The sequence below is a fragment of the Cotesia typhae genome, unplaced genomic scaffold (assembly GCF_013202065.1).
Source record: "Cotesia typhae breed Kobodo isofemale line unplaced genomic scaffold, CoteBio_Ctyphae contig_34, whole genome shotgun sequence".
Taxonomy (NCBI): domain Eukaryota; kingdom Metazoa; phylum Arthropoda; class Insecta; order Hymenoptera; family Braconidae; genus Cotesia; species Cotesia typhae.
Window position 1 is genome coordinate 1,768,006 of NW_027423742.1, and position 26,327 is coordinate 1,794,332.

The 26,327-nt window shown below is 32.6% G+C and overlaps 2 protein-coding genes across 2 annotated transcripts; both read right to left on the minus strand.

Annotated features, from left to right (window-relative positions):
* Positions 1–278: 278 nt before the first annotated feature.
* Positions 279–1,669, minus strand: LOC141526513 (uncharacterized). The gene is made up of 5 exons (XM_074241547.1): positions 1,593–1,669; positions 1,297–1,417; positions 944–1,145; positions 686–868; positions 279–433 (listed from the first exon to the last, which is right to left on the minus strand). The coding sequence occupies exons 1-5, from the start codon at positions 1,667–1,669 to the stop codon at positions 279–281; spliced, it is 738 nt and encodes a 245-aa protein (XP_074097648.1).
* Positions 1,670–11,239: 9,570 nt separating this feature from the next.
* On the minus strand, positions 11,240–15,166 carry LOC141526514 (uncharacterized). The gene is made up of 5 exons (XM_074241549.1): positions 14,209–15,166; positions 13,748–13,950; positions 13,498–13,627; positions 11,467–13,290; positions 11,240–11,265 (listed from the first exon to the last, which is right to left on the minus strand). Exons 1-5 carry the CDS (start codon positions 15,164–15,166, stop codon positions 11,240–11,242), a joined length of 3,141 nt encoding a protein of 1,046 aa, XP_074097650.1.
* Positions 15,167–26,327: the final 11,161 nt, after the last annotated feature.

Consider the following 26,327-nt stretch of genomic DNA (forward strand, 5'->3'; position numbering starts at 1 on the left):
TGACATACAATAACATATCTTTAAATTAATAACTTATCTTTGAAGATAAAATTATAGATATGTATTGTTATTGATCAATTCCATTTACGAATTGAAAAACTGATCTTCCGTGAATACTAAAAAATAAAAATCTTATGATTAATTATCTGTGTATAGAAATTTCTAAAATTTCTATACATCACAGAACCTACTATGCATAAGTATCACAAGTTATTTATAATTAATAATACTTTTTAATGAGATGCATTTAGGTTTTAACTGATACTTTTAATTTAATCTTATTTTTTCAAATTTTGAGTGTCCATTAATTCCTCGGACTTACGTTTTGGTGGACGAACTCCTAATTTACGTAATTTGTCAGGAGTCAAAGTTGTTAAAGCCGTGTTAATTGTGATGTCGTCAACGGATGCTACCAAAAATTGAGTAGGACCATCTGCAAATCACAACATATCAATTAAATATTTTCGTATTTTAGATGTCAAGTAACTTACAAATAATATCACTAACATATTAACTTTTAATTATTAATAACTTTTCGAAATGACCGATACCGACTTTTCAAATTCTTAAAAAAAACTATTTTATATGTAAACTTATCAAAACTGAAAAATATATAAATTTGTATCTACTATTAACTCTCATGGTGAACGTCCTTAAATGATTAAATATTGTATTAAGTACTTACTAAGCGGTGTGTTAGCTTTCCCCAACATCTTCAAATGTGAACCTTTAGAGAAGTTTGCAGGTTTGGCATAGTTAGCGATCTTAACAGGCAATCTAATATCTTCGTCAACCACAACTCCACGACCATAAGTTGAACCAAACGTAGTTACAGATCCGAACTCTTGTTTTAAATAGCCGTAAACATCTTAAAAATAAAAATTAACATTAATATTTTTATAAATTAATAAACTGAATTCCAAACCTCAATGAAAAAACTTACAGACGATTTCCTCTAGTCCTTCTAAATTTTTCAAAGCGACGGTGCGAACTTCACGTGAGAAAGTGGGATCCTTGTATTTATTTTCAGAAATCGTTATTACAGATGACGGTAAAATAGTTAATTCTAAAGAAAATAAATTATCTTGAGGGTTTACGTATCTTGGATTAGGCTTGATCGTTTTAGCCCGAACAATTGTAATTACCTGTAATAAAAAATTCGAATAATTATTATAATGTACACTTTTTATAATTATTAATATTTAGTTAATTGAATAAAAAATAATTTACTTACAGTTCGATCAACAATTTTAGGAGAGTATTCTGCCGCCAAAGTTCCCCAAAAAGAACACGTACTCTCATAGTTGATCCATTATTGACAATAATTTTGAATAAAGCCACCTGTTTCGATGAAAGTCCTGTTAACGGCGTTACCATTTTTGTTCCCTCAATAGAATCAACAAATCCGGTAATTTCCCTGAAATAAATTCAATTAAAACTATAAATTCAATTAAAACTAACGTATATTATCGACAAAAATTACGATATAATTATTTAAACAGTGAATAATGCAGATGTATGGCATAACCTAAATACATCCTCGTAAAATCTAAATACCAATGTTCTTTCAAGAAAGTTAAATAAATACTCACACACTATCATCACCAACGATCCACTCTTCAATTTCTTCATCTAGAGTGAAAGTATCAATCAAGGATCCGTCAGTCATTTTTAGATGTTTGCAGTAACTTAATATTTAAAATTAACAAATTTATACGTAATAAAAACGTGATCGGACAGTAAGAGAACGCGAACAGAAAAGAAAGATGCTTCCCCACTTTTTTGGGGGGAAAGGTTCTTTGCACATGCGCAGTAATTATGCGCGTATACTTTCTAAAGCAGAAAGTTAAAGTTATCATTTTTTAATTTTTTATAGAGTATAAATTAATTATTAAAATAAATTTATTCATTATAATTAGTATATTAGTATAAATTATCTAACAAGCAATAAAAAATTTAATAAATATGAAAATAAAATATTCATGTTTGCACTTGCGCGTGCGTATGAGTTTTTCTACAACAAAGATCTTTGGTGGAAAGCAGCCTTTAAGTATAATTGAGTTCCTCTAGTATCTTTAGTAATTTTTCTAGTTTTTTTTCGTATACTGTAATGGTTGTATGAGAAATTTTTCGCTTTAATACTTTAATATATTATATATTATAAATTGTCGATTTGATATATTATTGTGTCATTTTTAAGTATATTATATTTACTTTTAACCAATCACGTTACGAATAGTTTGCGGACACATATATTTCATCTAAATTAAAGAATAGGAACGATCAACAGTCAGCTCAAAATGCACACAACAACAGAAGTGCAAAAAGAGTGACTGACGAAAGAAAAGGTAAGAAATTATTAAATGAAGATTTAATAGATGAGATTAAATTTATTGCTGATTCAGGAGCAACAGATCATATAGTAAAGAATCGATTAATATTAAGCAATGTTGAAAAATGTGAAAATAGAGTAATTAAGAGTGCCAATAAGAATAAATCGGCTGACATTGTAATAGATGGAAAAGGTGATCTTTTGCTCTACACGAATCAAGATAACAAGATAATTAAATTATCAAATGTTATTAGTGCTAAAGATGTATCAGATAATTTATTATCATTAAGAAAATTAGTAGATAAAGGATTTAAGATTTATTTAGATGATAAAACTTTGAGAGTATTTAGTGAAAATTTAGAAGAAATAATACTAGAAGGAATATATGAACAACCCAACTGGATTTTGAACTTCAAAGTTAAGAATTACATCGACGATAAAAATAAATTAGATTGGGAATACAACGCTTACCGTTGTAAAGCTGTAATGATTCAAGAAGTTGACACCGAAGAATCAGAAGTAGATTTACAAAGGAAGGAGGGAGATTCAGAAAACATAGAGGCCAAGGATTCTTCAATTAGGAGGGAGGGAGAAGTTACAACACCTCCAGAAATAGAACAACATCCTGAAAATCCAAATGATGACATATTTAATTGGGATTCTAGTTTAATAACTAGAAATACAATTAAGTTAGATGACATCGAGAGCATTAAGAATTTAGAAGAGCTATTCACATCAAATCCATTAGAGCAAGGGACAACAGAGTCAAGTAAAATAAATGAAGCTATGGCATGTAAGACTTGGTCATGCTTCATTAAATTATCTCAAGAAGTTACAGAAAGTATATAGCAAATTAGAAAAAGTTAGATTTGATGATTCAATTCTAGATTGTGAAATATGTATTATATCAAAGATGCAAAAATTACCATTTAAAGAAGTTAGAAGACGAGTATCAAGACCATTACAAATAATACATACGGACACGATGGGTCCAATAAAACCAACTTCACACCCAGGACACAAAAGATTTATTAATGTGTACATAGATGATTACTCCAGATTAGCTAGAGCATATTCAGTAAAGACTAAAGATGAATCAGGAGAAACATTAGAAAAATTTCTAATATCTACAAGAAACTTACTCGGCAATGATGAAAAGGTATGCTACGTTAGATCGGATCAAGGAACAGAATTCACTGGTGGAAAATTTCTAGAGGTTTTAAGAAAAGAAAAGATAGAATTAGAATTAACACCGCCTTATACCCCTGAACACAATGGAGTCTCTGAAAGATTCAACGCCACGTTGCAGAGAAAGGTCAGAACCTATATGCTAGATTCTGGTTTACCCAAGAGTATGTGGGAGTTAGCAGTGGACGCAGCTGTTCACTCATACAACCGAACACCACATAAATCTATAGATTATGATGTACCATTGATGAAATTTAATAAGAATGAAAATTGTCATTTTGACAAAATTAAAAGATTTGGATGTATTGGATATATTAGAATTCCAAAACCAGAGCACAAGTTCAGCGAGAGAGCAATCAAAGCAGTCATGGTGGGATATAAACCCACAGGATACTTGTTATGGCATCCAAGTACTGGAAAATTTCTAGAGTCACGACATGTTAGATTCAATGAAAAATTAGTGTACAAAGATGTATATAAGATTAAACAAACAGAAGAAACTGAAGATGAAATTAGTTGGAAATCAGATGAAAATGTACCAAATAATTTAGAAGACAAAACCAACGAAGAAAAGGAAAAACCGGAACAAAGAAAAAGAGGACGACCCCGTAAAAATTCACTAGATGTTAAAAACTTAAATGAAAAGAAGAACTCATCAGAAGAAATTAGACCATGTACTAGAGGTGAGATGAAAAGAAAATTAGAATCTAAAAAGGATAAAGATAGAAAATTGATTGAAGACATAAGCTTTGCAAGAAATGTCAACGTGTCTGAAGATCAATCTAACATGGATGAACAAGAATCAATAAGATGTTTAATTACTACTTTAAACAAAGAACCTATCAGCTATGATGAGGCAAGTAACTTAAGTGAAAGAAGTCAATGGATGAAGGCTATCAAAGATGAATTGGACTCAATAACTGAAAATGACGTCTGGAAATTCGTAGAATTGGAAGAAGCAAGTAAAACTAAAGGAAAATTAAATATCATTGATTCAAGATGGGTATTTAAAAGGAAAGTAGAATTAAATAAAGATGTACTTTATAAAGCACGACTAGTATGTCGAGGTTTTAAAGATAAGAATGATTATGATCTAAAAGATACATATTCGCCAGTATCTAGACTATCACTCATACGAGCATTACTTTCAATAGTAAATAAATATGATCTAGAAATCTGTCAATATGATGTGAAAACTGCATTCCTCTATGGAAATTTAGATGAAGACATTTACAAGAAGATACCAGAAGGTCTAGATGTAGATGAAAAGACGAAGCAAACAAAGATACTTAAATTAAAGAAATCTTTGTATGGATTAAAAGTAAGTCCTAAGAAGTGGAATATAAAATTCAATCAAATGGTAAAAGAAATTGGTCTCGAAAATGATCTACATGAACCATGTTTATACACTTGGAGGAAAAATGGAATTGTAGCTGTACTGCTAATTTATGTAGATGACATTTTAGCTGCTAGTAATGATCCAAAGAAGTTAGATGAAATTGGACACCATTTATGTAAGAATTTTGAGATGAAAGTTCTTGGTGAACCCAAGAAATTTCTTGGAATTGAGATATAAAGAATTAGAGAAGAGAAATACATTGTATTAAATCAAAGTAGTTATATAGAAAGCATTTTAGATAGATTTAAGATGACTGACTGTAACCCGCAGAATACTCCAATGGTTACCAGACAAGCTGAAAATAGAAGTAAAAGAAGAAAATTGGAAGAGTTAGAATCATCTGAATGTGAACAATCGTCAATAACTAGAAAAGCTCCATACAGAGAGGCAATTGGAAGTCTTATGTACTTAGCAAATGGAACTAGACCAGATATTTCTTTTGCTGTACATTACTTAGCTAGAAAACAATTAAGTGCTACCGAAGATGACTGGAAAGATGTAAAAAGAATTTTGAGATATTTTAAAGGTACAGTAAATTTAAACCTGAAATATAAAGGTAACTCAGATAACTTAGAAGCTTTCTCAGATGCCAGTTTCAAAGATAATGATGACTCCACGTCATCAGGAGGATATATTATTAGACTTTTTGGTGACGTAATTGCTTGGAGAAGTCACAAACAAAAGTACGTTACACTGTCCACTTGTCAAGCAGAATATTTGGCAATGAGTGATGCTTGCCAAGAGATAATATCTCTAGATAAAGCAATTAGATTTGTAATTGGAAAGACATTATTTTCTACTACTATTTGGTGTGATAACAAGTCAGCAGACGACTGTACTAAGAAGGATGGAAGTCACAAACTTAAGATGTTCGATAATAGTGTAAATAAAATTAAATTAGAATTACTAGAAAGAGAGAAAACAGGTAATAGAAAGCACATGGCAAAAACTCATGGTGATTTCATTAAACAATGCGTTAATGAAAATAGAATAAGAATCTGTTGGATATCTACGAAAGAGAACCTAGCAGATATACTTACAAAACCATTACCTGCAGAATCATTTAGATATTTAAGAGATAGACTCTTGGACTAGAATAATTAGTTCATAAAATAAGTTCATAAAATTAGTTCAGTAATAAGTTCATAAAATTGATAGAATTAATTATAATTATATGTTCACTATGTTACAGAAAACTTTGTTGATCGTAAGAAGTAGCGCAGTGGAAGCTGGACGTGGGAAAATGAAGGGAGTGTTAAGAAGTCAAGATTTACCTAAGCCCGCTTAAGCTTATTATTATTATATATCTATACTATTATTATTATAACTAGTGAGTTGGCGGCGATCTACGCGCCGCTTGACGGCGCATACGACTCCTCTCCCCTACATTCCATATTTTGTGTGTGTGTGCGTTTTTTTTTGTTCACTTGGTCGTGCTACACGCTACCACGTGCCTTTATATATTAATTATCTCTGTTACAGAATACGTTAATAATATTATATCATTATAATATTATTAATCACAGATTATTAATTATTAGCTATTTAGAAGACAAATAAAGATTTATCTAGATTATTAAGCATAAATACTGGTGTAAATTAATTCATTTCCTCACAGTTATGTTAGGTTCAAGAACCCGATTGGTAAATCCAAGTAATGATCCAATGGAATCTTCAGGTTCAAAATTTATATATTGATCACATTTTATTTCACTTCTCAACTCATTGTTGTTTGCTTTTAAAGTGAAACTTAGTTCAGGTAATGTCTTGGTTATATAAGTTTCAATATCTTTAATTTCATAACTCCCTGTTGGTATAGTTATTTCTTGAAATCTCTTGATTATACTTCTTTTGGATCTTTTTGATGACACATAAAATTTATTAGCACCAACATCAATATTTGGTATTGAATTGAATGTTAGAAGCTTAACGAGTCCAAGTAGATAATTTTTTGTTGATGATAACTCAATCGGTGGAAAATAATTTGCCTCCAGTATGGAGGAGTTTCCAGATAGTGTCAAGGTGAATGACTCTGCCATGACTGATGCTTGTATTCCCGAGTCACTTCAATTTATAGTTGTCCAGCCAGGAATTTTAAGCACAAATGTCCACATATGATTGTATCAAAGTCTTGATATCTTTTATGATTGTACTTTACGCTACCAACATCGAGATATTTCATCAAGTCTTGTGGGGGTTGCAGATTGCCAAAACTGTCAAAATATATTACTTAATCATGATTCTTCTTGTATGCAACCCAGTGAGTTCCAGGTCCAAGTTTATCATCTAAATTTATTATAGCTGATTCATTTATCTTTGGTCCAGATTTTGGTAAATCATTTCTCATGAAAACTCCACGAAAATTTGGAATTTCAAGTAGCTTGGCATACTTTAATAAATCGATGTTAGTCAGTGCTCGATGTGGTAGCTCTACTGGTTTTTTGACTTCTTACAACCAGTTCCCTCTGGGTATGGTTTCAGATAGAGCCCCATACCACTTCGGTAAGGTTTGAGGTATAATCCTCTACCTACAGCTATTTCCTCCATCTTCAAGTTGTGACGTTTCTTTTCAACAAGTTGATTTTTAGCTGCGCCTGCATCGTTCACAGCTTTTGCAACACCTGCAGCTCCACCTGTCAGAGCACCAACTGCTGATAACCCTGCGAACAGGGGAATCAAGAAAGGAAGTACTCCACCAATCTTTGATGGAACTGGTATAATACGAGGCAATCGAATGTTTTTCTTTCCACCAGCTTTCTTGACAGCCTTGCGGGCACCTTCAAGGGCTGTTTTAACCGGATCTCCACCAGGTTGCATAGACTTTTTAGCTCCATTTACAATCTGTCTTAGAGCAACATCCTTTTTCATGGAAGTCTTTCTTTTGACTACTTTGCGTTTATTTATCTTATGCTTCATTGTTTTTCTTTTAATTGTCTTACGCTTAGGAATAGGTTTTTCTTTTTTAAGACCCATACCGAAACGTCTTTTTAACTTCATGATTTTATTTACACTCCAAGCAGCAGCTTTTTCACCAATAGTAGCGTCCCTCGCTTGAAATCGTTGCCACGCTTTCTCAGCAAGAATTTTATCAGCCTCGTGACGGGCTTCCAAATTTTCACGATTTTTAGAGTAAGCTATATCGTGTTCCTTACACGCAGCGTCCAGAGGATTTATGCCTGGATCACCTCGAGCTAACCTCTTAGCTAACTTTGTACCTGGACCGCAGTACTGGTACCCAGGGATATGGAGTTCAAGTGGGAGCTTATTGATTATGTTGTTGAACAAACCTTTACCACGTCTGCTCTCAGACATGTCACATCGAAGACTGACTCGCTTATCTATATAAGCCGGTATATATACCTCTTGAGCTCAGAATACAATCAGCAGTCATGGACAACAAACCAAGAGCTCAGTTGCCAGTTATCAATTTTGATCAAATTGTTCAGGGAACCGGTGTGAAACTCAAACGACACGGTGCTTTACTTCCCAACAGTATCCGTGCAGTGTTTTGCGGACCATCAAACTGTGGAAAGACCAACGCTCTACTGTCTCTTATTGTACATCCAAACGGCTTGAGGTTTGAGAATATATATCTTTACTCAAAGTCTCTTAACCAACCAAAGTATCAGTTTCTCGAAACACTGCTTAAACAGATTGATGGTATTGAATTCTTAACATTCAGCGATCATGAGGCTGTAATCAAGCCTGAAGATGCAAAACCTAACTCCCTGATGATATTTGATGATGTTGCTTGTGAAAAACAAGATCACATCAAGGCTTTTTTCTGCATGGGTCGACACAAAGATATTGATAGCTTTTATCTCTGTCAAACTTATACACGAATACCTGAGCATCTGATTAGAGATAACGCAAACTTTCTCGTGCTATTCCGTCAAGATGAAATCAATCTGAAGCATATTTATAATGATCATGTCAATACAGACATGTCGTACAACTCATTCAGAGATTTATGCTCGGCATGTTGGAATAAATATGGGTTTGTGATAATAGATAAAGACAGTGAATTGAACAGTGGTAGGTATCGCAAAGGATTCGACTGCTTCATTAGTATAAATTGAGGTACTTTAGAGTGTGATAGTCATACATGCTGTAGACGTTAACCTGTCAACATGAAGCCTGAAGAAATATCAAAGCAGAAAGATATTCTGCATCAGATATCTCAAGCCAGTGATGCCATCCGACGGAAGCACAAGATGTTGAAGTTGGGTAAAGATACAGCTGAGAAAGCTATGGAGGAAATATTCAAGCCTATTGTGACACCACTCCAGAGTATAGTTGAATCTTCAAAGTTGAAAGGGGAAAATATTAAAAAAGAAGAAATACCACAGGTTAAAAAACAAGAGGTTGAAAAATCTGTATATGATGATCCAGAAGTATACAACAGTTTAATAACAGATGATGAAAGTTCATTTGATAATACAGCACTTGCTATTACTCAGCCACCACCATCAACAAGTACTCCAGCTCGTAGAAATCCTCTTCTCACTAATTATCTACAACGTTTAAGTAAAAAACATAAAGATAATGATATGAGATATGGTGTACGCAGAAAACGTGGTGAAATGCATATGGGTGATTCACCTATTTCATTTGCAAATGATACAATAACTGTCAAAGAAAAAAATTATCCAATAACTCCTGGGTTGTTGGAATTATTATTTAGAAAATCACCAGAGGATGCACTCATCACCCCAGATAATAAGAAAAAGTACTTGGACATAATTCAACATACCAACGCTCATAGGAAAAATTATGATCCAAATCGTACCATTTATGAAGATACAACAATCAAGTTCAATAAATACATTGCTGATTTTATCACCAAGTTCGGTAAAGGGTTACCTAAATATATGATTGCAAGAAAACAGAGATTACCAATGGACTATGTTTACTGGGATGATCCAAATGAACTAGTTGATCGTTTGCGACTACTTATGGCATCTCAAGCTGCTGGAAATCCAAGTCACACGAATGAAATCATATCAATTATTGAAGAGCTTAGGGAGGCTGGAGTTATATATTAAAAGCTTCTGAAAAATTAAATCATTCGCACGCTGACAGTCAAAGTGTTCATAACCATGAGCATCGATATATTTGGACGTCCACTGGACAATGATAAGTCAGGTCAACGAGGCCCTGCTGGTAGAGGTTTCAATGTAACTTCTGATGGAAACTATAACATTGAGAATAAAAGTCTGTGCAATCTCGGTAATCCTTCAAATGAACATGATGCGGCGACAGTGCAGTTTGTACTGAGACAGATGTCTGAACTGAATAAAAGTATAGACAGTGAACAGAAAGAGATTATTTCACATTTACACTCTGAAATAGTAATACTGAAAGCTGCTGTGAAAAATTTGCAGACAGCTATTGAGGAAGTTAAAGCAGTACTTTCCTCTCATCAAAATAATATCAAATATCTCGTTAATAATTTCAATGGAAGAGAAAAAGCTGGTGATAGCTGAAGAGCTTCACAAACCAGCTCGCAGGAACTATAAACGTTGTCATGTTGATATCCGAGGTCTCGATGAGACTTGGCAAGCCGACTTGGTTGAGATGATTCCATATGCAATAGTCAATAAAGGATACAAGTATCTGCTTACAATCATACACATATTTTCTAAATATGCCTGGGCAGTTCCTATTAAATCAAAAAGTGGTGGAGATGTCACTAGTGCTATGAAGTCTGTACTCCAGCAAGGTCGTGTTCCTAAGAATCTCCATGTTGATCAGGGTAAAGAGTTTTACAACAAAGAATTCAAAGATCTGATGAAGCAGCATAAGATAAATCTGTATTCAACATTCAGCAATCTCAAAGCATCCATATGTGAACGTTTCAATAGAACACTCAAGACTAAAATGTGGCGAGAGTTTACAGCTCGCAGCAGCTACAAGTGGACTGATGTACTTGATGACTTGGTGAATACATACAACAACACCAAACATAGTACCATCAAAATGAAACCTGTTGATGTTACCGCTGCTCAGGAGAAACAACTATTGGAAAATATATATCAACCACTGAAAACCAAATCGAAGCAGAAGCAGAAGTTCAAAGTTGGAGACAAAGTCTGAATCAGCAAGTACAAGCATGTTTTTGACAAAGGATACACGCCAAACTGGACAACAGAAATCTTCACAATCAAATCGGTGCAGAATACGAATCCAACGACGTACAAGCTCGTGGACTATCAGGATCAACCAATTGAAGGCGGATTTTACAACGAAGAACTCAGCAATGTCAAATATCCAGATGTATATCTTGTTGAAAAAGTAATTAGAAAACGTGGAAATAAATACTATGTTAAATGGTTAGGCTTTGATACTAAACATAATAGTTGGATCAATAAATCAGATATATAAAACACAAATTATATTTACATTGTTTTTATTTACAAAACCTTAATACATAAATCCTTAAAAATATATTTACATTATTTTTACTATTACAAAACTTTTTGTTTCTTATTATTATTTTCATCATCTACAATCTTTCTTTTCTTAAAAACTAGTGAGCCTTTATAACCCCAAGGCACAGTATCAGTGCTTGCCTCAATGAGTTGACGTTTGTCATCAGCCCAACTGCGAGCAAGTTTCTCCTGTTTTACTGTGTGCACTTGATGTTTTTTGCTTTTTATCATATACTGCTCTTTCTTCAACAGCACATTTTCAAAAAGACATCTTTTGAAGTCATCAAACATGATGGTCTTGAAGGCTGATCCTCCGATACCCTTTGCCCTTTTCTTGATTCTATCCTTTTCCTTCTTAGGATCATGGATTTCAAAGGCATACAATTTGGCTCTGAGACCCACGAACTCGAACATGATTTTTCCATTCTTCTCATCCTTCATGAGTCCCAGAACCTTTTTGTTAACAAGGGGCATGTTGAAGACGTTGTTAGGTGGGTAGTCGGGAGTATCAAACCTTGAGATATCACGTTTGATGTCTTCATAGATGTTGGGTACATTGAATTGGTAAATTAAACTGTCAGTGTCAGTGTACAATAGTTTTGAATCTTTTTCATAATTTTTCATAACATAATTGTAATGAAAGTCATAGATATAAGTTTTGGATAAATCTAATATACTAAACCCTACATAGATCGGCTTGTTGAAGCAAACTCTTACTTGTTTTAATTCAACTATAACCATATCCTCATCAAAAATTGTAAGGCTGTGGAAGTTTGGTCTACATACTAAATCTGATACATTGTATCGACCTTGCCACTTTGTTCTCAAGTATACATCCTTATATTTTCTAACATTCTCCATCGTCTTTCCAAAAACCGCATTATTCATCAATTTATAAAAGTTCTTTTCGAACTCATTTTTTGCAAGCTTTCGACATTCAGTATTTTTATCGATATATGATTTGAGCCAGTCTGATTGCTCAAATTTCAAGACTCGATGTATTTTCTTAAGAACTAAACCTAAATCTAAAGATTGCTTTAAATTCTTATAATGTATTACATAATTAGACTTATCATACAGAGTTGTCGTGAGTTTTTGTTGTTTGATACCAGGTGGTACAAAATGTTCCGGGCATAAAGGTAGATCTTTGTGTAGATCATGTAATTTCTCAGGATAGTGTAGATCTAATTCAAGGATGTAGCCTACACTCTCATCATTATTGAAAAACTGATCTGTATTGTCTACATTTTCAACCCATTCAAATTTACCCTTGGGTAAAGACATACTCATCGCTGCGCCATACAAATTATTTACATCATAGTACATCAGGTATGTTTCGGGGTTGTTTGAATCAAAATCTTTACCCATGTACCGGTTGTTAGCTTCAGCGTGTCTATTAGCACACATCGATACCCCACCGCGAACACCCTTCTCAATGAAAAGAAGCATCTCAGGATCAGTTAGCAGTTCAAGTTCTACTTCAGTATGCTTTAACATTGCAGCGTTTGATAGTCCGGGAGCAGTATAGAAATGAAGTGCATCGAGATTGTACGTCTTGAAACAACTAAGTCTAAAGTTTTCAAAGACATCAGCCAAGAGAAGTACGTCAGTTTTCAAATGCAAGTCTGAGTACTCTCCCAGCGTGTTGATTTTAAATTCACTCCAAACTACTTGAGCAAAAGCATAGTCATCATCAGAAATAGTTGAGTTTGTTAATTTGGAATAAAATGATTCCTGGTTAGGTAACTGTGTCTCGTCTAGTCTGTCAATACTGTCAATGTACTCATATGGGAATACACCCTTACGTATTGCTAGTTTGAATTTGTCAGGGTCAGGGTAGTGTAGTCGCGTAATCTGTTTGTCTTTGTCATCAAGGTATGAAGCTAATTTCTCTAAACTGGAGGCCATGAATCTAAAAGAGTCAATAAATCTTAAAGAGACTGAAGTATTTTTAACTGATTTTGTGAAAGAAATGTAACGCTCCTTATTGATTGATAATAATGAAATTTCACCCTCAAATACTGTAGCTAAGGACTTAATTATGAAGTGTGAGTCGTAGCCGGATAAATTATGAAAGACAACTGGGATAATGGTAGATTTTTGATAATTAACGTTACATGATTTATGTGCAGCATCTCTGTAATTACCTGTGAAGTGACAATGATCATAAACTTTATCTGAAGCAGAAGTGATTGGTTTTTCACAGATGTGACACATAGTTGCCTGGTTGTGTCTATCTTGTTGCTCTTTCGTTAATGGTTTCATTTTAATAGGATTCTTTAGAATTTTTTCAAAGTTCAGAGCTAATGACTCTAATTGTTTAACAAACCAGTTAATGCAATTAGGAGAACGGTTTAATTCAAATTTGGAGAGTGTGTTATCATAGCTGCAATGTACATAGTAAGCAATACTGTGTGGAACATGTTTATTAATTGTCTTTTCATCATCTCCCGGGGGTTCGAGTGTGCATTCTAGATCCGCGTAAACTACAAACGGCACAGTATCTTTAGACTTAAAATCTTTGAATTTCAAAATTTTATTTTTTTCACTGGGAAATTCCATGCGGACTTTGTTAGATTTAAAACAGTCTACTCGGTGCTCTAAATAATATTTTTCTAATTTGAAATGATTCAAACAACGATCACAAAAGTACAATTTATGTTTACCTAGAGATATTTGACTTCTAATTAATGCAGAAAGATTATGTATCCATGCAAAGTGATAGACTGACTCAATATTATCTAAATTATCGGTATAATTTACACTTTTTTTAATCATTAATAAATGTATTGTCGGTATTTCTGACTCGAAGTTGCTTAAATATAATGGGATAATAGTGCTTTTTTCAGACTTTTTACCCGTGAATTCTGACTCTATACCATATACATTAATGCTAAGGTTATTCATTTTCTCAAATTTCGGCACATCATTAAGTTTAATTGGAAATTGAATACCTTCATAGTTCAATCTGACGCTGAAGTGACGATAACTTGAAGGGTCAGCTGGAATCAATACTGGTGAATGCAAGGCAGCGTTGACACACCACAGGAAGCAGAACTCATCATTGTTCTGGATGTTCGTAACCGCATGCTTCCTGATAATATCCTGCGGTAATCTGACGAAGGTGGAGTTTCCAACTTGGGTTGGTACGAATCTTGACATAGTCACCATCAAGCTGTTCGGTCCAAGCAGACTCCATCCGGAACCCTCATGCTCAAAATCTTCAATTCTTTGAAGTAATTTGTCATAGACATGTTGACTGAACCAATCCTGAAGAGATGTGGCAGGGAGAATCTCGCGGCTTTTGGTGATGAAAGACTTTCGCTCTTCTACATCTTCTTGTTTCCGGAATGTGCAAAAGAGTTCAACATTCACTTTCAACCCTGCCAGATCTCTCAAGACACTCTGCACCTTGTTGATGACGATGTCCCGTGAGGCCTGGAGAAATGATGCTGGATCTTTGTGATGTTGGTTGATAACACATCCAGTCTGGATGTTACCAGCGAAAGCATTCTCCAAGTCCTTCCATTTGACTCCTTGGTTGATATCTCCACCAACAACTTGGTTACCGAGTCTAGAGAACTGATCGGTAAACCAGTTGAGTTGGTTGATGTGTGCTTGAACACTTCGTCTCACTTGAATTGATGTTCCAGGATCGAGTAATATAGTGTTGAAGTACTGGATAGTTTCATTGCACACCCTTAAACACCTTTGACGATGATTATCAGTGAGCTGCTCTCCCAACAGATCAGCATATGAGACAGCAATAGTGTCCACCAAGTTTTTGAGAGCCTCAATGAAGTTAGGTTGAGCCATCTTGGGAAGACGCACACTTCACTACTGTCTGCTTACACAATATTGAAGGTTATGCACACTGTTTATAGGTTATATACACTGTTTATAGTTTATGTACACTTTTATAGGTTATATACACTGTTTGTAGGTTATATACACTGTTTATAGGTTAAGTAGACTGTTTATAGGTTATGTACACTTTTAAAGGTTATGTGACTGTTTATAGGTTATGTACACTACACAATAGTTTTTGCACACTGGACTATACTCGCGTACTTCACAACACTGAACTTCACTATATTTTATATAACACTGAATACTGTTTAATCATGAGAGATGTACTTCGTTTTTGTGAAGTACGCTCTCGGCGAGCTGCTTATATAGGCAGAAAATACTGCGCAGTTACCCCCACTCCTCTACCTAAAAACCTGTTTGATGACGTCATCTACTGCGCAGTAAGAAAATTCTAGAACAGAATGAGTTATCTGATTCATAGAAATTTCCCCCACCATTTTCACAAAAACAAGTCTAAACCTGTTTGATGACGTCATCTACTACGCAGTTAGAAATAGAACAAAGAAAACTACGCAGTTACGCGACCTTGAACAGGTTCAAACCTGTCTGATGACGTCATCTATTCCGCAGTTAGAAGTAATGCAAGCTGCCACCAGATGGCGCTGCGTAAAATCCTTCTCGCAAGCAGTTATCATAACATCATTTTAAATATATAAAACATGGATATATCATATTACAAATGCGTAATCCTGAACTACTGATCTGTTATGGCCGAGCCGAAGGCGGGTTAATAGTTGAGGATGCTTTTTTCTAACCTCAAAATGTTGAACTTGAATTTAAAATGACGGAAATCAGATTCAAAATGGCGGATTCACAAATCAAAATGACGGATAGCAGCCATCAGATGGTAGATAGCAACCACCAGATGGCGGATAGCAGCCACCAGATGGCGGATAGCGAATTCACAATGGTGGATAAATTTTAAAAATGGCGGGAAAATGGCGGACAGTAAGATGGCAGCGGAATTCACCACCAGCGCCACCTGCAAAACCTCGACCATATCCTCAAACTGTCCGTAAAACAGGTCGCACATATCGACATATGGTACTTAGCATGTGTACGAACCCATAAATCTGTTTTACCGATGGAGCCAGATCCCCCTGATACCCTACTCAGGGAAACGTGAGGAAAATAAATTAGCAAAATTTCTATTGCTTTTTAATGCTTCATTAGCACTTGTTTGCTCATCTTCAGAGATATTACAAACTATTACAATAGAATCATCTTCAACCGTACCATCAGGCCGTGCACATAAATAAAAGGATTCTTCATCTGTAGAAATGAATAAACCACAACGTGAAATTACACTTCCAATTTTAGATTCCAAATCTTGAAGAGCTTTTGCTCTTTGATTTTCCATGAATTCGAGCTGATCATCATCATACACAACTGGATTACATATATTGTTAACAACAGGTATACAAGACGATGTTTTTGCCATTTTACAAATTTTTCCGAAGAGATGAGAAGGAATCATATCTGTTTCAAAAGAATGAGGTTCACCATACTTTATTTCATCTTTGGTTTTTTTTTTCAAGAACAACACGATTTTGTTGCCGTTCACGAAGCTTGTCATTATGAGCTTCTTTTTGTTGATGATAAAGTTGTGGGTCTGTTTCAGCTAAATCTGGCTGAGCGGCGTTAGGACCATAATCTTTATCAGTACCTTGGCATCGGTTTTGATGTTTATTCTTTTTGTTAGTTTCACGGTATTTTTTATTGCGAAGTCTTTGCAAAACGTGTTCGTTTTCTATTTTGCTAACTTTTTGAGGAACATCAACTTTGCTGTGACTAAAAATTTTACTCAAAGGAGTACCGGTAATCTGATCGATAGCAGCTACATTCACTCGATCTTGATAACCACTTCTGCTGTAATAATTGTTTCGCTTGCCAGTAATGTACTTGGAAACAATAGAAAAGCATTGTTCAATAGCATTCGTAGTCAGTTTATGGAGTAAATGGGTAGCATTTAAACTAAATTTTTCCAAAACTTTTTCTACTCCAGCTAGTAAACCATACTCAATTAATTTTACGACAAAGTTCGGTTTTGAACGATCATAACGATCACCCCAATGTAAAGGGCACTTTTCATGATTACCAAAAACGTGATGATGAACAAATTTAATGGTTTTTTGCAGTTCTTCAGCTTTTCCTTCGAACTCTTTAAGCTCATCATCACTCTTTGATAATTTATTTAAATCCAAATCTTTTATTAAGAGATCAATTTCATAGCTAATGACTTTTCGAATCTTGATCCCACTAGTTTTAATTTTTTCTCGTACACTACCAACGCCGTAAGATTTTATAGCTTTTGCAGTAGAAACTTCCTTAATATGTGTACCAAATCTACGCCACATATGATTGGTACACTTTATTTTTTCTATTGTGATGTCGTATTTTCGATAGGGATCGGCATCACGGATAGCTTTATAAGAACTACTATCGTCATCCCCAATCACAACTAAATAAATCAAACCATTTTTCTCAATACTTCGTTTAAATATTTTGACAACACCAGCAGCTTCCATGCTTCCAGAACTTAAATTTCTGTCATAATTCTGGTAACAAGTATGCTTTGGTGGCTTCAAACCACGGTTTTCAGCAATTTTACATATTTGACAATATTTATTAAGAACTTCGATGGCTATCAATTTCTGAGTAGCTTGACCGATGACGCCTACAGTAGCACCAAGAGAATCATATTTTCCGCCTGGATAACTTCTTTTACCAAATCCGCCATCTACAATTACTCTAATGAGGGGAATACCATCTGAAGTTACATCAGCTTTATTGATAGCAATTTTTGCTTCTTCCAATGCAGCTTCTTTCATTTCTTCAGCAAGAGCATCGTCAATAACACGGTTAAATTTTTCTCGATATTTATTAAAAGTAGTATGTGATATATATGGAATATCAAATATCGCTAATGTACTTTGGAAAGCTGTAAAAGTACTACCTGTTCCTAAAACTGCTAATACTGAAGTTTCATTGATAGTAAAAGCATTAGCATGCTTAGGTGGATTGGTATAAACTTTTTTAATCATTTGACATTGAAGGCACTTGAAATATATCAAAGTATTTAAGCCAAAATCGTAAGATTCAGTTATGTCAATGTCCGCTAAAAGTCTAGAACAATTGGGAGCATGGTTCTTAGCATTACCGAAATTTTTCAGTTGTTCGTGATAGAACATAGGTTCAAAAATACGACGACCAGAAATAACAGAAACACTCGTATTACTAGAGATCGGAAGTGACTGTCTCGAATTATCAAGAGTTTTATCTGAATTATCAACATTCTTATCTGAATTATTAACATTGATATCTGAGTTATCATCAGTTAACTGAGAATTTGTTTCTTGTGAAACATTGTCAGGATAAGAATGAATCGGATTACCATCAGCATTAACAAACGCATTGTTATTCTGATTATTTTCAGCATGACTGTTAGATAATTCAATTGGTACTTCATCATCTTTAAGCTCATCACATGATAAATAATCTGTATTATGAGTTTCTTGCGAAGCATTATCATCTATTGTAGTGAAAGAAACTTCGCCATTACTGATTTCAGTATCATAAGATAAATATTCCGTATCATAAGATATCTCATGTGGCAGCGTATCTTTTTCTACAATAAATGGAGGCTTACGAAATGAGTTTAAATTCAAACTACCAAGTCTAAGCGTTTCTAATCCACTAAGTTTTTTGTTTTTTGAAGTCTCTAATGATACAGAAGCAACTTGACTTTTAGAATACTCGATATCATCCAGTTCAACAGCCTGAAAGTCTAATTTCTGGCTATTAGCGAGAATGATATCACTAGCATTTTCTACAGAAGCGATACAAGCATACTTATCTCTATTAGAATTTAAACTATCAAGACCGGATACATCGACGTCAGTAGATTGCCGAAAACTCCGATTCTCAAACGTATCTGAGTTATCTTAATAATTATCCTGAGTGAATCTTTCCAGATCACGTGATAAGCTACTACTTATTATAACATTACTGGTAACTTTACTTAAATCACTAGCTTCGGAAATTCCATTATTGTTCTCCACTGTACTATATACAGAATCTCCGTTGGAGTCAACTTCCATGACATTAAACTCAGTAATGTCGATCACCACATCATCTTCAATGTCATCAGCTACTCCAGCTTCAATGAGTTTCATCCGAGCTTCTTCCCATAGATGTGCCTCACGTTTTAGTTTCCGTCTGTAAAGTGATGAACAAAATGAAAACATATTTGAAAAATTTAAAATTTTATATTGATTTGCATCAATTTGCTTTGTTTTAAAATTTAATTTTGAATTTAGTCAATTTTATGGAAAAAATTTTCAAATCATAGAACATAACTCTAATCTATCAAATTTATCTTAAACTTTCGGTAATTACTTCAAATTTATGCTATTATTTGTCTAATTTTGATAATTTTTTTAATGCGTTTCATGACTTTGAGAATTTAAAAAAATTTTCTAATAAACATATCTCGAGTCTTCATCTTTAAATAATTTTTTAGCCATACAAGATAGCTTCAATCTATTGATTTTATGTCAAGATTCTCATAATTATCATCAGTATAATAGTCCAGTCGGCGTAGAAAAAAAAAGGGGTTTGTTGGCAACTTTTCGACAAAATGGTCCGATTTTGAATTTTTTTTTTTTTTAAATACTCAGAAAAATATTCTGATCATTTGTGTGCATGTGGGAAGTGTTGCTTTTTTTTGTTTAAAAAATAGCGTTTTAGCGTTGAACTTCAAATTAAAATATCTCGGAAACTACGCAAAAGTAGTCGGGACATGTTGCGTATGAAATTAAAAAAATTGAATAAGGCATAGAATGAGCCAAACCGGATGTCTCTACGACCAATAGTTTACGAGATATTAATTTTTTAATGAAGAAAAGCGCGGTTCCACTCGAGCGCTTATAAACAAATAGCTGTAACTCCGAAAGAAATCAATCGATTAACTTTTTTTTTTTTTAAATTAAAGCTTTTACTGATTTTTATAAGTAAAAAAATTGGCTAAGCTTAAAAAATTTTTTTTGAATTTATATAAATAATTTTACGTTTTTTTTATTTATGCAATAGAAAATAGTTAAAATAAAAAAAAAATATTTTTTTTGCATGAATAAATTTTTTCGGCAATAAAGAATCGACCTGAAAAAAAAAAATTTTGAAAAAAAAATTTTTTTAATACAAAATTACAGATGACTCGTTTAATTAAAAAAAATATGAGCTCTACGGGGTTTCGATGTCGGGACCCGAGGCATCTAGCGCGCGTCATTCCCCTCAAACCGCTGTCGGAGAAAAATTTTATTTTTTCTTGTAATTTTTTCAATTTTTTTCTAAGTCTTAATTAACTTTTGAAAAATCGATTCCACAATATAGGTATCAATCGATTCAGAATTTTATGAATCGTAAAGATATCTTATAGTGTCGAGAACTTTTTTTCTCGAATCGATTTTTAAAAGTTAATAAACTTATGTGTTGATGAAATAAAAAAAGATTCGTAAACTTTTGTAAAATTGATCTAATATCGTTAGTTTTTCAGATCACTGCATGAAAATTGGAATCGTTAGGTACCAACATTGTAAAAAAAATTTTTTTTGTTGAATAATTATTAGTTTAAACAAATGGTAAGAATAAAAAAAAAAGTTCCCCACACGATAGGATATCTTTACGATTGATACCTATATTGTGGAATCGATTTTTCAAAAATTAATTAAGACTTAGAAAAAAATTGAAAAAATTACAAGAAAAAATAAAAAAAGAAATTACTCCGAGTTTCTGAGCGGCCGCTTACTATTGTTATTGTTTGCCTCACATTATGATTATTTCCCCCATTTTTCTCCGACAGCGGTTTGAGGGGAATGACGCGCGCTAGATGCCTCGGGTCCCGACATCGAAACCCCGTAGAGCTCATATTTTTTTTAATTAAACGAGTCATCTGTAATTTTGTATTAAAAAAATTTTTTTTTCAAAATTTTTTTTTCAGGTCGATTCTTTATTGCCGAAAAAATTTATTCATGCAAAAAAAATATTTTTTTTTTATTTTAACTATTTTCTATTGCATAAATAAAAAAAACGTAAAATTATTTATATAAATTCAAAAAAAATTTTTTAAGCTTAGCCAATTTTTTTACTTATAAAAGTCAGTAAAAGCTTTAATTTAAAAAAAAAAAAAGTTAATCGATTGATTTCTTTCGGAGTTACAGCTATTTGTTTATAAGCGCTCGAGTGGAACCGCGCTTTTCTTCATTAAAAAATTAATATCTCGTAAACTATTGGTCGTAGAGACATCCGGTTTGGCTCATTCTATGCCTTATTCAATTTTTTTAATTTCATACGCAACATGTCCCGACTACTTTTGCGTAGTTTCCGAGATATTTTAATTTGAAGCTCAACGCTAAAACGCTATTTTTTAAACAAAAAAAAGCAACACTTCCCACATGCACACAAATGATCAGAATATTTTTCTGAGTATTTAAAAAAAAAAAAATTCAAAATCGGACCATTTTGTCGAAAAGTTGCCAACAAACCCCTTTTTTTTCCACGCCGACTGGACTATAAGCTAATACTTGTCGACTTTTGATAATGTTTATAATTTATATCGTAAATCGCGAAATTAATAGTATATTACACACCGAGGGAAGTAAAGTAAGAAATGTCTCAGATCACACGTAATTGTTGGCCGAGGCGAAGCCGAGGTCAACAAACATGTGATCTGAGGCTTTCTTATTTACTTCCCGAGGAGTGTATGCTATTTTTTTGCTCGACAAAGGCAGAAAGTGGCAACTTCGTTTAGCGCAGCGGGCCGAAAGTTGACGCTTTCTGCCCGTCGAGCAAAAAAAATTATTTCTAGTTTTACGTTTTTAAATTATATTTTTTTTTTCATTATGAATCCAAGAAATGTACCTATCCTTGTTAGGTGTAGCCGGACGGCGTTTTTTTTAATTCGATACATTTAAAATGTATGTGCCATGACTTAGCGCGGAGCTATCATCGATCATAGCAACAAAATTTCATTTGAACAATTAAAAAAAAATATTTTGAAATCGATTTATGAATGTCCGAATTTTGAGGTAACAAATATAAAAAATGAAAAAAAAAAAGTACAACTTGAGAAGTAAACTCCAATCGTGCATCGGAGCTAACTCACAAATTTTTTTTTTACTGACATTTAAAAAAAAATTTTTTTAAATTATCTAAGATATTTTCTAAAAAAATAAAATAAGTCATATACTTACGCTTGCATCCGTTTATGATTTCTTGAATGTTTTAATATTTTATTCACCTTCCGTCCCATGTTGATGACTTAAAATAGCACAAAATTTTAAAAATATCAACACTAATTAAATGTGTTGAATTCACCAAACTTTGCTATTGTCACAGGACACTTTAAGTAAAGATGTAATTATTGCTGCTAATATTATTTTATCAATAGATAATAGATTTATTTTATTAACTATTATTTAATTCTTTATTTATTTAATGATTTATTTATTTTACAATTTATTATAATTTTTATTTTTTTTTATTTATATTTTATTTATTGAACGATTTATTATAATTTTTATTTTTTTTTTATTTATATTTTATTTATTATAATGTATGACACTATTTGATTAACAAATAATTTATGGTTATGGGAAAATCAATTGTTAACTGAAAAACTCTGCAAAAGCAGATACATTAAAAAAAAAAAAAGCATCGATTGTCATTTTGTTTATTGGTGAATTGTTGTTATTAATCCACCTAAAAAATATATAGTACGATTCATTCTGTTTAAATGACTCGTAAATTTTTTTTTTGTTTTATAATTTTTTTAAATACTGAAATATAATTATTATATTGCAGTAGATAGAAATTTAGGAATTAATATGAAAATTTATGTAGTGTAAATTCAATAAAAAAATAATGCAAATTTAAATTGCGTCGCACGCGCCATATCTAGTAGCTTGCTATCGACCTGCCACCAAGTGGCAGTAATCTCTATCTCTTTTTTCCTATATAATTCAATTGATGATTGAGTGAAGTTAGCTTAATATGGAAAAAGTGGACCCGGATCCCTTATTGGTTAGGATGAAAGTGCGCGCGCAAAGCGAAATTCGCGCAATTTAAATTTCTAGTAACAATTAAATGAAACCGATCAGTAGATTACCACCAACAATCAATAATTTCAATTATATACAGTCATTTGCATAATAAATAACAACAATAATCTATCGTGTGCAGACCCATTTTTGAAAAGTTATAACTTTTTAAAAATGGGACCCCACACTATAGGTTATTTATTTGATTCATGGAATTTGGAATCGATTGATGCCCATATTGTGGAACCGGATTTTTAAATCGGAGAAAGAAGGAATTTTTTATGATTCTCAATGTACACAACTGTTAAAATTTACGCCCCACCAATGCGAAAAACGGTTCAATTAACGCGCAGCTTGTCCGCTATATATATATATATATATATATATATATATATATATATATATATATATATATATATCGAATTATCGCAAAAATATGGTCCCTGATTCTTTATTGGCTAAAAAATTAAAGCGCGCGAAGCGCGCAATTTAAATTCCTAGTATATATATATATATTTTTCATATATGAAAAATTGATGTGGGAACTCAAATAAAAGGTCTCAATTAGTGTAACTCCAGGAAGAGCTTATGACGTTCAAAATATCACTAGTACACAAAATATATCGTAATTTCTTTATGTTACGCTTATCGAGACCTTTCATTTGAGTACGCTTCTATCCAAATTTTTACCATCGAAAATTTAATTTATCAATATTTTTACAAATTTTATTCATTAATATCTAACCGTTGCCATGGTAATCATTACCAAAATGGTTGCCATAGCAATAAAGAGTGACAATAATGAAAAAGAAACATCAACTTTTTAATAACAAATTGCCTGTCACAAGTCGTGTTGACATGTCATTTATAATTTAGTTATAGGTCCCAAGAACGATTTATTCGGTAAATGTAAATCGGTAAAGGTTACCGATTTGTTGGTAGAGACTACCGATTTTTCTGTAGAGGCAACCGATTAAAATCGGTAGAGGTTACCGACTGAAAATCGATAGCTGCTACCGAAAAAAAATCGGTAACCTATACCGATTTTGATCGGTTGCCTCTACTGAAAAAAAAATCGGTGACCTTTACCGAGTACCAATCGGTAGCCTCTACCGATTATTTTTTTCAGTGTAGAACCTCAAACTTCGAGATCTGATGAAAACTCGATTTTCGATAAACAGGATAAAACCAATACCATCCCGATTTCCAGAAATTTCCAATTTTCTTGGCGGGAAGTGAAAAATTATCTGCAAGAGCAAATTGAGCAATTTGCTCTTTCAATAAATTAATATTTTTTAAAAAATGCAAGTGCAAAAAAAAATTTTTTTCGTTTGTAGGAAAAAAATTGAAATTTTCATAAAAATTAAAAAAAATGTACAGTAATTATAATGTTAAAAATTTATAGATCTGGACTGTATACCCGAGTCAAAATTAAAAAACTAGATTCAGCCTCTAACTTCTACCCGAGGGTAAGGAGGCTGAAATCAGTTTTTTAGATAAGCCCAAGCTGTACAACGAAACCTTAATTTCAGCCTGAACTTGGTATTTTTGTCCGCTTTTACCAAGTTAAGGCTGAAATTAGTATTACAGAACCATAAAATGACCATCAAAAGCCTACAGTTTGAATTTGATGAGGGGAAAGAAGGGAAAGGAGAAAGAAGGGAAAGGAGAAAGAATGGAAATCAATATGGCTGCCGAGAGCGGGAAAAATTAAGAATTTTTAAATTATTTATTATTTTTTAAGGTAAGAGCCCCAATAGATGATCACGTACCAGTATATGATCATCTATTGGGGTTTTTACCTTAATTTTAATTTTCAGAAATTTGAACAAAATATAAGTAAAATTATCAAATTACTTTAGAAAAAGAACACGCGAAAATCAAACACCTGAAATAATATAAAAGTCAAGAAAAATGAGTGAATTTAATTGATTTTTTTATGCCGTTGAAAATAATCATTTGTTTAACGCAAAACGGATTTTAGGAAAACAGCGCAACCAACTTCAGTTAAAAAAAATTTTCTTACCTTGAGAAAATTTTTCTCTTGAATTTTTGATACTCATTTTATATTTTAGCGTGCAATTATACATATTGAATGAAAAAATATGATTCAATATTGTTTGATCTTCCTATTTGACATGTTAATCAATAAAATTATTAATGAAAATTTACTTCTATCTTTATATTTAATTTTTTGGAGCAAGAGAAAAATTTTCTCAAGACAAGAAAATTTACTTCTATTAAGAACTAAATTTTTTGGAGTAAGACTGAATTTTCGGAAAACAAAAAGATTTTCTTGGCTCAAGTGAACCTTTTTTTCTGTGTAGATAATTTTATAAATTTACATCTATATATATATATATATATATATATATATATATATATATATATATATATATATATATATATATATATATATATATATATATATGGGAATAATTTTTTTCTATGAGAATTATTATACATAATTTATATATTATATTATTTTAACTTCAGTACTTCGCATTCAAAGTTAAAGTAATAACTTTAAAAATTTTATTGAACGCATAAAGTTAAAAAATTCTAAGTCCAAAACTGGACTTAGTTAATTTTTTCAACTGTTAACTGACGAAATTCTATGTTTTATGAAATCGTAAAATTGACTTACTTATACTCTTAGTAGGCTGAAGTACCGGAAAATAGGGTTTTAAAGCGATCTTAGGTTTTAGAGGTCGAAAATATTATTCTACAACACGAATTTCGGCCTCCATACCCTATTTTGAGTATGCTGAGGGTCAAAATAGTATTTCACACTCAGCGGTAGGTACAACATCAAAAGAAATTAGGCTTTGGAGGCGCGAATTAGTATTTTAATTTTGACTCGGGATAATATTAATAAAATCATTAAAAACTATTATTTTAGTATTATGCAAATAATCACTCCAAGCAGTTTATATTTTATTGATAATATAAATAAAATTCCCTTCGCAGAGCGAATTTGACTTTAGAGAGAGAAAATCAATTGAAAATCA

Excerpts from the sequence above, each read along its gene's own strand:
- LOC141526513 (XM_074241547.1), bottom strand. The coding sequence starts at position 1,669 with ATGACTGACGGATCCTTGATTGATACTTTCACTCTAGATGAAGAAATT. Across the intron at positions 1,146-1,296 it reads ATAATGGATCAACTATGAGA|GTAATTACAATTGTTCGGGC; the intron begins GTACGTGTTCTT and ends TTTTTATTACAG. Across the intron at positions 869-943 it reads AGGACTAGAGGAAATCGTCT|ATGTTTACGGCTATTTAAAA; the intron begins GTAAGTTTTTTC and ends TTTATTTTTAAG.
- LOC141526514 (XM_074241549.1), bottom strand. The coding sequence starts at position 15,166 with ATGGCTCAACCTAACTTCATTGAGGCTCTCAAAAACTTGGTGGACACT. Across the intron at positions 13,291-13,497 it reads TGATCATTGTCACTTCACAG|TCTCTTTAAGATTTATTGAC; the intron begins GTAATTACAGAG and ends AAAATACTTCAG. Across the intron at positions 11,266-11,466 it reads CACTGATACTGTGCCTTGGG|TATCAAAGCCTAACCATTTA; the intron begins GTTATAAAGGCT and ends TATTATGTTTAG.